At 34.8% G+C, this 15,222-nt stretch overlaps 2 protein-coding genes and 1 long non-coding RNA gene across 3 annotated transcripts; 1 reads left to right on the top strand and 2 right to left on the bottom strand.

Moving 5' to 3' along the window:
• Window positions 1–1,220: 1,220 nt before the first annotated feature.
• Window positions 1,221–6,849, top strand: LOC109109402 (ceramide synthase 2-like). The gene is made up of 11 exons (XM_042744453.1): window positions 1,221–1,395; window positions 1,920–2,087; window positions 2,380–2,497; window positions 3,362–3,480; window positions 3,555–3,612; window positions 4,507–4,557; window positions 4,837–4,920; window positions 5,348–5,476; window positions 5,954–6,060; window positions 6,144–6,297; window positions 6,511–6,849. Exons 2-11 carry the CDS (start codon window positions 1,924–1,926, stop codon window positions 6,619–6,621), a joined length of 1,095 nt encoding a protein of 364 aa, XP_042600387.1. The 5' UTR covers window positions 1,221–1,395; window positions 1,920–1,923; the 3' UTR covers window positions 6,622–6,849.
• Window positions 3,825–4,483, bottom strand: LOC122140466. Its single transcript, XR_006157145.1, has 2 exons — window positions 4,194–4,483; window positions 3,825–3,890 (listed from the first exon to the last, which is right to left on the bottom strand). It is a non-coding gene; the product is annotated as an uncharacterized LOC122140466 (long non-coding RNA).
• Window positions 6,850–7,192: 343 nt separating the features above from the next.
• On the bottom strand, window positions 7,193–15,169 carry caps2 (calcyphosine 2). Its single transcript, XM_042744452.1, has 16 exons — window positions 14,814–15,169; window positions 14,674–14,714; window positions 14,525–14,570; window positions 14,332–14,436; window positions 13,488–13,700; window positions 12,747–12,814; window positions 12,559–12,648; window positions 11,125–11,199; window positions 10,954–11,049; window positions 10,773–10,851; window positions 10,580–10,695; window positions 10,428–10,504; window positions 8,448–8,599; window positions 8,153–8,272; window positions 7,941–8,037; window positions 7,193–7,654 (listed from the first exon to the last, which is right to left on the bottom strand). The coding sequence occupies exons 1-16, from the start codon at window positions 14,859–14,861 to the stop codon at window positions 7,491–7,493; spliced, it is 1,587 nt and encodes a 528-aa protein (XP_042600386.1). The 5' UTR covers window positions 14,862–15,169; the 3' UTR covers window positions 7,193–7,490.
• Window positions 15,170–15,222: the final 53 nt, after the last annotated feature.

Raw genomic sequence — 15,222 nt, 5'->3', positions numbered from 1 at the left:
AGACCTGCATTACCATATACAGGACTTTCCTCTTGTGAAAATCTTACAGAAATGTCAAAAGGAACCAGTCCTAATGATCCAATAGGACTTTTCTCAAGAATCAAATTTCACAATCTGAAATGTTCTCATTTTTAAAGTGTCTAAATATAAATATAAATGCATTAATAACCGTTGTCAAAATCCTATAAGAATGGATTCCTACTGGATCATAATTTGGAACCAACTTTAACATAAATCAATTGAAATTAAAAACTAGATCTAGTTACTAACAGCACGATTGATTATCATTTGAATAATATGTCTGTGTGGGATATTAAAAGGAATTTAAAGAGTAGTAGGATTTTTCTTACCTTTATACTTTATCTATCCAGTAGTATGGCATGTTCTGATAAAAATTACACAATATCCGGTATGAGTTCAAGGATACTGTAGGATTTTCAGTTTGGTTAATTTGGTGAAGTTCCAATGGAATCTATTTAAATTGGTTCCAAATAATGATTCAAAGAAATTCTTTAAATATTTTGACTGGGGCATCACAAGAACTATGTCTTGGTAATGTACAGTAAAAAAATCCCACAGGGGCGCTGTAGGAGTATAAAAATCCTAAACAATTTTCTTTCAATTACTTTTAATGTCTTACATGGGCATTTTATCTGACTGCTAAGAATAAAAACCCAAACTACAGTATGTGTTCTAAAAGATGTGGCTAAAGTAGATGCTTTCATACCAAATCACTCACAAGTTACCAAGAACCTGTAGCAGAGTGTTCCTGTAATTCAGCTGGTAGAGCATGACCCGAACAACACCAAGGTCACAGGTTGGGTTCTCAGGGAATGCACACACTGATTAAAAAAACAAAACCTAAAGCTTGACCGCACTGTAAGCCCTTTTGAATGAAAGCATCAGCCAGGTGCATAAATGCAAATAAGAACTAAAACACTACCAAGTAAGAAAGTCACAACAAAGAGAAAGAACATTTCTCTTATTCAACCTGTGAGTTATTAGCATGTTTAGGGCATGCAATATTTCAAGGTTCATGTCCTCTCTCTCCTTCTAACTCTGCCTTTCTTTGACTATACCTGAGGTGACTGTGGCCCCTCCCAAATATCCAGTTCTCTGGCCCCCTTTCAAGGCACACACACAGGCGGTTCAATGAGCTCTTTGTGGGGGGTTGAGGTATGCAGTGAAAGTGTGTGTGTGTGTGTGTGTGTGTGTGTGAGAGAGAGAGAGAGAGAGAGAGAGAGAGAGAGGGAGAGTTCGCTACCTAGTGGATTCATCAGGACTGGGCACAACTCTGGAGGATCTACTTAAAGGTGTGTGTGAACAGAAAACAGAGAAAGCAGGAAAACAGGACGAGAGAGAAGAGTGTGTACAAACAAGAAAAGGACAAAGCTGGTATGGATGCATTTGTTTCTGTTTGACGTGTTTCTCAGTCAGTCTTTGGGACGTTATATGTCTGTTTGTCATGGTAACAATAAACAGTCACTACTTACTATAAGAATGCATGCAGTAACTTGAGCTCCTCTGCTTTCGCTCTAATAAAATACTACTTGAATCAGTTCATTTCATGACTGTGAAGCCTTTTCAAAGTCTGTCTTGACAAACTTTGCTTTTCTAGTTTAAAATTACAGTTACATGAGCTCATTTGCATGCCAATTCGTTCAATTCACATTCTCTGCTTCCACATTTAAATTCCAGATTTGAATTCCAATTCTGCATTATGTTTCCAATTCAAATTGAGAAACATGAAATGCATTCTCTTTTAGATTTGAACGGCACACAACTCTGTTACTCACAAACATGGCTTTCCATTGTTTCCTCTTCTATATTCAAATTTTTTACAGTAGGTACTTTGGATAAAAGCATCTGTTAAATGAATGCATGCAAATGCTGTTGCTGTGTTTGTGTGTTTTTCATAGGGCGATGCTTAGTGAGTGGTTTTGGTGGGATCGGCTGTGGTTGCCGAGGCCGGTGACATGGGCGGACCTACAGGACAGTGAGGGGCGTGTCTATGCCCGTGTGTCCCATTTGTACATCATTCTACCTGTAGCAGTCCTGCTGCTAGGCTTAAGAGCTTTCTATGAAAGGTACACACACAAGCTAAATGTTATTGAAAAGACCAGCTTACATCAGCATTCATTTACATCTTGTTTTTTGCTGAATAGTGCTGATGGAATTGTATATTCATGCTGTTCTTCAGGAAAACTGAGCTGGTAAAGCCAGTTGGTCAAGGAAGCTTTACTGCTTAAGCTAATTAATAAGTCTGGTGAAAACACCATGTGTTATAGGTTCTTATAATTGCTGAAGTGCAGTGAACGTCTCTGGTTGACAGCAGATGAAGGTGTGACTCTGTCTCGCTGCCTCTTACTCATTAAACAGGCTGATCGCGGTGCCTCTCGCTGAGGCTCTTGGGGTTAAAGACAAAATTCACAAGAGAGCGTCACACAACCCCGTACTGGAAAAATACTACAAAACACACTCTAAACATCCAACACAGGTAACCCCCGAAACATGCATTTTTAATGCATTCATATAATGCATTTAATCAGAAGAAAAATAAGCTTGGTGGTAAAAAAGAAAAAAGTAAAAAAATATATATTAATAAAAATTTAAGGACCTTTAAGATTTTTTTTACATTATGTATTTTTTGAAAATTAAGCTTATTTACCCCAAAATATGAATCTTTGTTAATGTCCATTTAGACTTATTTTAATGAATAATAATAATAATGATAATAATAATAATAATAATAATAATAATACAACATTTCTGAACGATTGATGTTCTTAATCACAATTAAGAATAATTAGCAAGTAATATATGCCATGTTTTTGTGAAAATGGTCATTTATATAGATGCGTGATTAAAACATGTTATTAAAACCAAATATTATCTTTTAAAATGGATTAGATACTTTTGGAACCATGTGTATTATAAATAAAGTGTTTTATAAATAAAGGTTGAGTTAAGTTGAGTATAGTAGCACATACTATAATGTGGTATTATAATAGAAGTTCAGTTATTTATGAAAATATATAATGTCTCTCAAAATTATCACAAACACTGAAAAAAATGGCTTTGAAACGATTCTCATTGAGAAATTGATTGAAATGACAAACATTTACAAAGAATGGCAAACAACACAGAATTAAACATGAGATTTTGAAAAAAAACTGAAAACATATTTTGTTGTAAAAACATGCTCTAATAATTTTTACAGTGTAACTTTGTAACGCATTATATAAGCAGGCTTCAACAATTAATAGAAAAAATGTCCTATTCACCAGTTTATGTAGGGCCAGCACATTTTGACATATGAAGCTTATGTGTCTAGTAATGTTTGTTTATGTCATGTACTTAGGCAAATATAAAAGGTGTGTGTAAAAAGTTGGGCTGGTCGGAAAGGCAGGTGGAGCGCTGGTTCCGCAGACGGAGGAACCAAGACAGACCAGGAGTACTAAAGAAATTCAAAGAAGCCAGGTATATTTACACACACTAAACAAACTTTCTTTATTGACTCATTTCTTTATTGACTCAGTATTTCCTCTCTGTAGTTGGCGGTTTGCCTTTTATCTGTGTTCGTCTTTCGGAGGAGTGCTGGCTTTACATGATGTAAGTGATTTTTTTATGTATATACAAACCTCGGGCTGTATCTGAACATCTGAATGACCTCCAAACAGCTGCGTGCATGTGTGTGTGTGTGTGTGTGTGTTACAGCCATACAGTCTATGGTTACAGCACATGGAGAGATTCTCAGGAGAGACCTTGAATCAGCATGTGTGTTTGTGAGAAATGCCTGAGGGGTAATTAGTAACATTTTCCCACCTGTAAACATCGCCAGCCTGATAGAAAGATCCACAACCGGGCACAATAACAGGCATGGACAGGCCCTGCACACACACACATTAACTTGTTGTTAAGACAAGCATCACTACTATACGAACGTATTCAATTTAGGCATGTAATCCCATATCACCATATCAAGGGTTTAGGTACTTAGAGAATTAGCCTATGGGGTGGGCTCTTTTGAATTGGGTTTTTAATAACACATAAATCAATTTGTTGTTTTGAAGAACTTATAATTAAACAGTTTCACAAGAGCAAACGTGCAGGTTATCACATCTGTGGAGATATTCAGACCTTGCATTTATACAACAGTTCAATAAACAAGAAGGTAATGATGAGTAGCTTACATTTTAGATACGATATTGTATAGTTGTTAAGTCTGAATATTTCTGCTTCACCAGTGAACTGTTTTAATCAGTCGTCGAGTACACATCGTAGTGGTGTTTCATTCCTATATTAAGTGAATCTGTTGAGTCCATGATTCGAATGATTCAAAGATTCACTCACTTGACGCCACCTACTGGCGCAACGATGCAACTTCGAGAAAGAATCTGAAAACTCATCAACACAGACTGCAACCCTTTAGTCTTTATCTTATTTGTGTTATTTGGTTCTAAAAATAAATAATTTAACTATGAATTGTATTGTTTTGTGCCACAGAAACCATGGTTTTATGATCTACGGGAAATGTGGGCAGGATTTCCCAAACAAGTAAGTTAAGTGTAACATAAGAAAAAAAGAAAGAAAGAAAAATAAATAACATTACATTAGAGTGTTTTAAAAGCAAAAACTAATATACTGTACGTAGTACAGTGAAAACCAGTCTGAATATTTGCATGTTTTTCTGGGAGGGTTGTGTTTGTGCAAGCATGTGTTTGTATGGTGGTTGGTTTTTAAATATGTTTGTTTTGTGTGTGTGTGTGTGTGTGTGTGTGTGTGTGTGTGTGTGTGTGTGTGTGTGTGTCTGTGTGTGTCTGTGTGTGTGTACAGTCACTACTGGACTCTCAGTACTGGTATTACATCATTGAGATGAGTTTTTATGGTTCTTTACTGTTCAGTGTGGCTGCAGAAAACGTAAGGTAAGGATGCACTGTTATTAACAATCATGAATATTTCATCTTCTCTAATATATATATATATACAGTATGTATGACTATGGGATAAAATTCTTAAAGTCACATCAAGCACTCTGCTATCTTTAATATTAAGAACGATCTTTATGGTTATCTTTATAGTTGTGAACGGGCCTTTATTCAAAAAGCCTGCAGGTAGCACTGCTAATAATGTGATAAAACTGTCAGCAAGCAAAAATGTATGCAGTTCAATTCATAAAGTTCAATGAATGGATGTTTTACATTCATTATAATAATATGCTTTTGGAGAAATTTTATGAAATTTGTTAATAACTGAAAAAATGTATATGAACTTGAAGTTGCCATATCTTGAGAGATATGTCTGTCTAGGTTTATGGAGCTCTGTTTCTCTCTGTGTCAATTTGTAGGACTTTAAAGAGCAGTTGGTCCATCACTGGGCCACACTAACACTGCTGTCCTTCTCCTGGTGTGCCAACTACATCCGCATCGGGACACTGGTCATGCTGGTGCACGACACATCCGATGTCCTACTCGAGGTGAGAGAGAGATGAACAGTGAAAGAAGAGTTAAACATGTTTTAAAGGGAAGGATAGAATGAAAATTCTGTCATCATTCAGTCACTTACCTTCACATTGTCACAAACCTGTATGGCTTACTTTCTTCTGCGGAACACTAAAGGAGATAATTGTGTTTATACTAGGAGACTTCTTCTAGTAGTAGATATATTTTTTCTATTTCAGTATATTAGAATGATTTTTGAAGGATCATGTGACACTGAAAGACTGAGTAATGATGCTGAAAATTCAGCTTTGTATCACAGGAATAAATTATATTTAAAACATATTTAAATAGAAAACGAAATGACATTTTACAGTATTTATGTTTTTACTGTATTTCGTTGAGCACAAGATTAAATTCAAAATGTTAAAAAAATCTTACCAACCCAAACTTATATGTACAGGGGTATATACTGTATGTTTTGTGTTAAAGGTTGTCATTTTTCTGCTTTTCTGTCTGCTAAGATGTTTAACTATGCTGGATGGGAGACGACCTGCAACAGTATCTTTGTGGTGTTCGCTCTGGTCTTCATGGTAACCAGACTCATCATTTTCCCTTTCTGGTAAGTTATGTGACAGAGGTAAATGAGTGGGAGGTTTTAGGGTTACATTAGTTAAATCGTGTGTGTGTGTGTCGTGTGTACAGGCTGATCCACTGTACGTGGGTGTATCCTCTGGAGCAGTTCGAACCCTTTTTCGGCTATTATTTCTTTAACGTCATGCTTGTGGTGCTGCTGTTATTGCACGTGTTCTGGGCTTCTTTGATTCTCCGTATGGTCAAAAAGTTTATTTTCGGCAAAGTGAGTATCCATTATTCTTCATATAAGATAACAAATAAAGCAGTATGTGCATTTTATTGATTTTAATACAGCTTGGACTTTTCTTCACATATTAATCAGCAATAAAAAAAATGATAAAAAATCAGTTTATTAAAAAGTAAATGTGTTTATATGTAAAAACTTTCACAGAAGCAGATTTAATGCACAAGATTAATTCTCTTTCATTATTTTTAGCTGAAGGGCGATGAGCGCAGCGATGAAGAGGAGGATGAGGAGGGTTCTGAGGAAGACTACACACACACCTACTCTAATGGATCTGGGAACGGACTGTCTAATGGCCATTGACACAGAGGGAGCCCTTCTACAAATAGCCTTTTGATGCCATGCATGCATATATGTCCATATTGGACACGATTCATCTGTGAATTTTCTTTTTTACATAGCCTTTCATATTAAGGTTTGTATATGTACAGATATTATGGTAGATACATAAAATCAGTACAAATTGTTACTCAAGTTAACAGTCATTTAACATTTTAAACATGTATTTATGAATTAAAACTTGAAAACATGTGCCAGTCCAAAGAGTAGTTAAATCTATCAATATGAAGTATTTTATTCTCATCAAGGCTGCATTTATTTGATCATAAATACAGTAAAAACAGTAATATAGTGAAATATTAAAACAATTTCAATTAACAATTTTCTTTTTTCAATCCATTTAAAATGTAATTTATTCCTGTGATGCAAAGCTGAATTGTCAGCATAATCACTCCAGTCTTCAGTGAGACGTGATCCTCAAGAAATCATTTTAATATGCTTATTTGCTGCTCAAGAAACATTTCTTATTATTATCAAAGTTAAAAGTAGTTGTGCTGCTTACTATTTTTGTGAAAACTGTGATACATTTGATCAGGATGAATAGAAAGTTCAAAAGAACAGCATTTATTTAAAGTAGAAATCTTTTGTAACATTATAAATGTCTTTACTGTCACTTTTGATCAATTTAATGCATCCTTGTTGAATAAAAGTATTAATCTTATTGATACCTGAAATTTTTAATTGTACTCTACACTGTGCTATACTAACACTGTATACTATGAATAATATAATATGAAGAATAATATATAATGACAAACAGTATTAACAAACATAATAGCTCAATATTTCACTCATATTCAGAAAATGTCCTTCCAAAAACAAGGCAGATGTTCTCAGATACTCCACGTAGCTCTCAGATTGTTGATGTATTCTTCATCATCAGGGATTTCAATACTCAGACCCTCATAATAGTCCTCAAACTCAGCGTAGGACACGGTTTTGGTGATCTTTCCTGCTTCCCGTACGAAGGCCAGGAAGTCAGGGTTCAGATCGGCTTCTGTCAACAGTTTGAGATAAGAATGGTAATAAATTCATAAAAATCAATAATCCATGTGGCCTATGCAGTAATATTACTCTTGTAAGTTTGCTACAAGAGGTAGTCTCAGATACGCTTACGCAAGAGCTTCATAAGTGTATCTGTAAAATGAAGTCTATGCAGCCTTTTTGGAAATCAATACTGAAGTGCCACAGGTTTAACACTCAATGTTTATCATGAAATATTGACTGACACTGAATAAACACAACTAAAATACTATTGTCTGTGAGCAAAAGACTAAGCTTACTGAGTGCTGCGTCAGACTCTTGTTTGCCTCTATAGAATTTTTCAGTATCGCTGAGGAAGATGGAGCCAGTTTTATTTGGGTCAAGCTTTACATAAACCTAAAAAAGAGAAAGATACAAACATTCAAAACAGCAGCAAATGGCCAGAATGGAAACTCTCACAGAGCTCAACGGCGTCCTCTGGAGGACAAAAGCAGTCCAGCTGGTCTGTTACCTTCAGGAAGACGGCTTTTCTGTTCTCGCTCATCTCCCCGGTAACGGCACGCATCACATCAGCGGGGTGCACCCGCCCCTCCGCACGCCGACTCACAATCCTCCACACCGCCTCGAAGTCCTGTCACACACGGCACACGCTAATGTAACGACTCAATACGCTCACATAATGTCCTACATCAACATGCCTGCTGCTTTCCTAAAGCCTCATCATTTCTGCTGTACAGACAGATAGATGTACAGATGGGGAAATGCAAAAATTGATGATGATGCTGAATGATTTGATTTCTCTTAACCTGCTGAGTGAGGCACAGCTGCTCCATCAGAGATCGTCTGAGCAGTTCTTTTTGCTGAATCCAATCAGACTTTAAATGTAAGGTCTGCAGATCTCTTCCTAGATTGATCAGGGTTCGGACCGCATGTCCCTTCAGCCTATCACGCACTGCACCTGCAAAACATCCACCGATTAGAACGCTGGATTCCAATTAAAGCATTCTGTGGCTGGTTAATTAATTATTATTAATGTAGCCCTAAGAGTACACAGTCATTTTAGGGTGAAGTGTGTAATTTCAAGTAACTCAATATGTGTTTTTAAAGGTTTTTTACTTCACAGTACATCTTAAAGGGATACTCCATCCCAAAATTAAAATTTTGTCATTAATCACTTACCCCCATGTCGTTTCAAACCCGTAAAAGCTTCGTTCGTTTTGGGAACACAAGTTTAAATATTTTGGATGAAAACCGGGAGGCCTGTGACTGTCTCATAGACTGCCAAGTAAATAACAGTGTCAAGGTCCATAAAAGGTATGAAAGTCGTCATCAGAATACTCCATCTGCCATCAGACGTGCAATCTGGGTTACACAAGAGCATACGGTGATATGGAAAGACACAGAGGAGACTGCTGACAAAGGAATTATTGAATGAAGTCTTTATTTTTGTTTTATTTGCTTACAAAAAGTATTCTCGTTGCTTCATATAACCCAGATTGCGCGTCTGATGGCAGATGGAGTATTCTGACGACGATTTTCATATCTTTTATGGACCTTGACACTGTTATTTATTTGGCAGTCTATGGGACAGTCACAAGCCTCCCAGTTTTCATCCAAAATATCTTAAATTGTGTCCCGAAGATGAACATAGCTTTTACGGGTCTGGAATAACATGGGAGTAAGTGATTAATGACAAAATTTTAATTTTGGGTGGAGTATATCCCTTTAATGTCATTCCCATGGTGCAAGACCAGATTGATAAATTTGATTTGGTTTGTACATATAATTGTTTACACAATTAAATTTACAAACAAGTGCTGTCAAACTGATTAATCGCTTTCAAAATAAAAGTTTGTGTTAACATAATATAATGTGTACGTGTATATTTATATGTATATACAGTATAAATATGCACACATACATACATGTATGTATATATTTAAGAAATATATATGTGTGTTTTTTTTTTTTTTTGTATTTTATTTTATATATAAATATATATTACATATATTTCTTAAATATTACACACACACACACACACACACACACATATACACACACGTTATTTCTTAAATATTGTGTAAACAAACTTTTTTGCAATTAAACAATTTGACACTACTAGTACAAATATAAAAGACTTTAAAAGAAATTGATACTTTTATTCAGCAAGAATGCATTAAATTGATCAAAAGTGTCAATAAAGATATTTGTTATCTATTTAAAATAGATTTCTTAAAAAGATTTCTATTGTAAATAAATGCTTTTCTTTTGAACTTTCTATTCATCCTGCTAAAATGTATCACAGTTTCCACAAAAATATTAAGCAGCACAACTACAGTATTTTCAACATTGATAATAATAATTATTATTTATTGAGCAGCAAATCAACATTTCTAAAGGATCATGTGACACTGAAGTAATGATGTTGAAAGTTCAGCTTTGCATCACAGGAATAAATTACATTTTAGATGTAATATGTTAAAAAAGGAAGCAGTTACTTTGTTATAATATTTAACAATATTACTGTTTTTTTGTTTTGTTTTTTGTTTTACAAACAAAAGCATTCTTGGTGAGCAAAACAACAAAAAAATCTTACTGACGTCATCGATTGATTAATTGTCATGCAATTAATCTGTTTTAAAATTTTGACAGCTCCAGTTTTAACACTGAAAATGACATCACCTTATAAACAGGTTTGTGTGGGTGAGAAACATTCTGGATGAATATTTATGCATTTCAATAAGAAATGGTTGTGTGTAAGAGAAATGCTTGTGTTAAGTATTAACCTTGAATTTCCTTTAGAGTGTTTTGATCGCTGATTTCCTCTTCAGAGAGACGATGTAGAGTTTCCCCAGACTGAGTTCTGTGCAAAAGAAACACTCTGAGCCCTTTCACTTGCGCACACGCGTATGTGTGTGTGTGTGTGAGTGGTACATACACCAGGGCTCTCTTGGCTGTGTCATCCACATCAGTAACTCTGAGGGTCAGGCACGGCTGCTGTCTCAGACTTTGGGGGAGGTGTGGGCCGTCTGTACAGAAACGAAGCTCGGCACCCTGGGTGATGCAGGCAGAGTGTTAATGAATTAATATTAGTCCGTGTGTGTGTGTGTCAGATGATGAGTGTGTTGAACCTGGTAGATGTCCTGCAGGCAGTACGGCCTCCCTCCGTTCAAATACACACCACGCGTGATAAAGGGCAGCGCGTTCCATCTGAAAGAGTTTTGATTAACAATTAGCTTTTCAGACACCTAAATATAGAGGAAAACTATGTGTGAGTTGTATTTGTATAATTGCAAAGCATTTCAGCCTTACCTGTTTTTACCAAAATTTCGGTACTCGTACACGGTCAGTGTTTGGTCACATGTGAAAAAGAAGCCAATCAGTTTTCGACATGCTTCATGTCCACACCTATATATCAAACACATTTGAATTACAAAACAAAACACTAAAAAAAGGTAAAACTAAGTAATTAGCTGTGATTACCTTGATAAAATCCTGGCTTGAAAGCAGAGCTTGTTGGATAAGATGTTCTCTGTTAAAGACATCCTAGTTTTTACTCTGTAGACATAAAACAAAAACCTAAACAACTCAAATCACAGTTTTACCAAAAGCAAAATATAAGCTTGTGAATGGGTGTTTTTGTGCAGTGGTGACAAATTTGAACTATTGATTTAACTAGATTAGTTCTTTGTCGCACCTTGGGATCAACAAAAACCCTCCTTTTTTCAATTTCTTACTGTAAATGTAACTTATGTTTTTTTTTTTTGTTTTTTTTTTAGATGAGTTATTGATATTTAATTACAGTTGAGTAGCAGATAATTGCAATGAAGTGCAAACAAACAGCAGTCTTGCAAAATTATCTATTGATGGATCAAGACAGGACCAGTGAAAATTATGTTGAATGAGTCTGTAATTTTTTTATTGTAAAACTGAGGTTCAAAACCACGGCTTTAAACATGCACTTTCTTTCTTTCTTTCTTTCTTTCTTTCTTTCTTTCTTTCTTTCTTTCTTTCTTTCTTTCTTTCTTTCAATAGATAGTTCTAAAACTTTTTTGTCAGCTGAACCCTTTTGACCTAAAATATTTACTAAAAAATACCCAAAATACTTCAAATACTCAAAATAAATAGTTTTAAGTTAATATTTCAATAATTTATCAACACATTTGCATGTTCACAGTTTTCTGATGTCAGTTAACAGTCCCCGAAATACAGGTTAACAATTAAAATCTTTTAGTAAAACTTTTAGTAAATGTTTTATTTTAATCGGTTTTCATTTAAAATGATTTCTTTATTTTAAACACATAATTTTACATTTTAATTAATTAATTATTAGCCTTTCATTAACTCTTGAACCCCCTGTAGTTCCCTCTCTAATCCCAAAAGTTTAGGAAACACTGATTTAGCAGATGCTTTTATTGGAAGTAGTAAAATCAATAAGTAAACTGACATTATATTAGAAATGTATATTCTTCCCTATGTTGGACAACACAATTCCAGGATTCTAACTGAGAACTTTACTTTTATGCTTTTATGCTACTATATTTTCTAAATGTGAGTGGTTCTTGCCAGACTGGCTATCACGATTATTGAGTGCTTGTGGGTAGTTACAAAGGCATTGCTATGTGGTTGTGAAGGTGTCCAGAGTGATGTTTTGCATGCAGATATGCAACTGCCAAAGTTTAAGATTAGTACCAGTTTGTTTAAATCAGTGTGAGTTTAAGATTAGTGCAATATTATTTTTTTTGAATTTGTTTGGGAAAATAATATTTTTTGTGGATTTATTTAGAAAATATATATATTATGTAGAATGAAAGTTACAAAAATATCATTATAAAAATGAATGTGTATGATGTGGTATTGTAAAAAAAAAAATGAGTATATTTTAGTATCTGAGTCATGGATGTGAGTGGGTTTTACTTAGTGTGGTGAAGAGTTCTCCTGTAGCGTAGTGGGACACTCGTGGGACTGACAGACACAGCATTCTGTTCTGGATCGCTAATGACAGCCCTGTGTGAGCATCAGAGAAACCTCACGATGTTATTACTCACCACAAACTGAGAACAAAAATGGAACAGAGAGAGAGAGAGAGAAAGAGAGATACTGACCTCGACAGCTGATCCACCATAACCTGCTCAATTACTGCTTGCAGTTTCCTGTCCTCGGTAAGCTCCGCCTACTCACAAACGCATAAATACATCATCCAATCACATTATGTGCTCACATAGGACTTCTGGAGCATAACAAACACCCTCCTCCAGGGGGAGACAACAAACTCTGGTCAAAAACATGTAGCAGAGGATGTTTGGCCTGAACAGAGGTCAACAGAGAAGATGCCCGAGTAACTACTTTTGTGTGGAAACATAATAATGTGTGTGAAAAATATATAATAAATAAATAAATAAAATAAAAATGGTTATAAATTGCTTTTGTAAAGGAACATGATAAATGTATGGATACAATACAATTAAATCTGTTATAAACTGCCTCTGTGAGGAAACATGATAAATGTGTGGTTAAAATAAAACAAAAAGTAAATAGCTTTTTTCTGGAAATAAAATTAAAAATAATAAATAATAAAATAAAATACATTATAACAAATTACTTTTGTGTGGAAATAAATAATAAAATAAATCACTAGCATTCAACAAGTTTTCAATGACATTCATTGTGGAGTGACAGGTAGGATTCATTTCTAGTACATAAACTATTGTTTTTGTCAGCATTAAATCACTATAAATTTCAGAAAGTGTTTCATTGATGTCAGGGTGTTGTATATAATTTACTTATAAAGTGAAAATTATCCTGACCTCTGTGCTTATTTCAATGGTAAAGTTTGCAGAACTCACCGCATCCCTCATCTTGCTGTTTGGTCGTACAGTGTTGGACTGGTTGTAGTTGGTTTGTGCTGTGATTTTACAGCTGAAGTGTGATGAATCTAGGTTGGGTTTGTGACTAGACAGTGGACTTCTCTGTGTCTGGACTCTGTAGCTCAGCTGTAGTGATTCTCCCTTATCCAAAGCAGACACCACAGCAGAGTCCTTCATCTCGGTCGCAAAACACTGGGAGGGAAAAGCACAAGACACTTAACCTGAACACTGAAGTTATATACAGTCGTAGTTATATACAGCAGGGTTATTATAGGTAACTAAAACTAAAACCATAAAAAAATGCTACTTGAAATATGCTACATTTTTTATTTAGTTTAAGTTGTACTACAAAATAACACACTAAAACTGAAATAAAAAAATTATACAGACTAAACAGACAGATAAATAAAAACATATAAAATACAAAAACTATACATAAAAAAAAATATATTGTTTACTGTATACTAAATAAAAAGATTATTCAAAATATTAATAAAAACTATAATAGTATCTCAGTTATACTAAAATCCACTGCTATACAGCAGATATAAAGAATATGTTATTTTGTTGTGTGGGTGTTTAAATGTTTAAAAAAAATTAAAATTTGTTTTTGTTTTTAAATGTTTTTTTTTTGTGTGAGGATGTGAGTTTTGGGTTTTGGGAGTGTAGTTCTTTTTAATTGCGCTGGAGAAAAATAGCAGTACTTCAAAATCTTTTTTTTTTTGTTCCACAGAGAGAGAGAGAAAGAGAGAGAGAGAGAGAAAGTGTATATTATGACAGAATTGCATTTTTTAGTTGATTTAAGATCATTTTAAATAAGTACCTGCTGTGTTTGTGTGGAGGCTGGAGAGCCCCAGCTCATGGAGAGCCCTGTCAGATCTCCTGGGACAATCTTGCCAGCAGCATCCTTTGGAATTATGGCGAAATGCTGCTCAAAATGACATGTACAGTAACATTAAATCCACTAGGATTTATAATCAAGTTATAAACTACACATTATCATGTCGTTGTCCCACCTCCTCCTCCGTGTCTTGCAGGGTCTCTAGCTCTAACGCTGGAACTCTGTGAGATATTTAATTATTAATAAATAACTCAAGACCAACTCATGGTTCTACATATAATTATTATATGTGTTTGTAAGCTTTTCTTATTTCTCTAAGCTTACCCTGCTGGCCTCGGCCCGCGGTCTGCTCCAGTTATCGTTGGTTTTGATATAAATATACATGTAACGTTAAACTGACAGAATAATTAACACACGTAACACCTGTTCGTTTTAAAAAGCCATTACAGGTATTAGGCACTTACCTGCTGCACACTTTTTTCTAAAGGTGACGATTTGACGTTTGCTTTCATTATAAGTGGCGCTGTGCACTATTTATGTAAATAGTTGTGCAAATGGTTGTTTAAATTAACAGGTTTCACTTCCGCGCTCCCGTTGCTGTGGTGATTTTAAACCCAACACACGTGACTGTGCTCTTGAAAGGATTCTGGGTAATGTAGTCTAAAACGTCCTGTACAAATACGCTTTTAATGCATTTATAAAGACTATGGTAACGAATGAGAAATAATTAGGTAGGCAAAATACAGACAAATTTATAGGAAAATAAAATATGCTACTAAGACGCAAATTCTTAAATCTAATTACGCAAATGTATAAAAATGTGCAGATTTAGAGCTATACCTATCCAGTTTCTATACATGAAGAGGTAAAAAA

The sequence above is a fragment of the Cyprinus carpio genome, chromosome B18 (assembly GCF_018340385.1).
Source record: "Cyprinus carpio isolate SPL01 chromosome B18, ASM1834038v1, whole genome shotgun sequence".
In the NCBI taxonomy this organism is placed as follows: Eukaryota; Metazoa; Chordata; class Actinopteri; order Cypriniformes; family Cyprinidae; genus Cyprinus; species Cyprinus carpio.
This window is presented reverse-complemented; position numbering and strand designations above follow the sequence as displayed.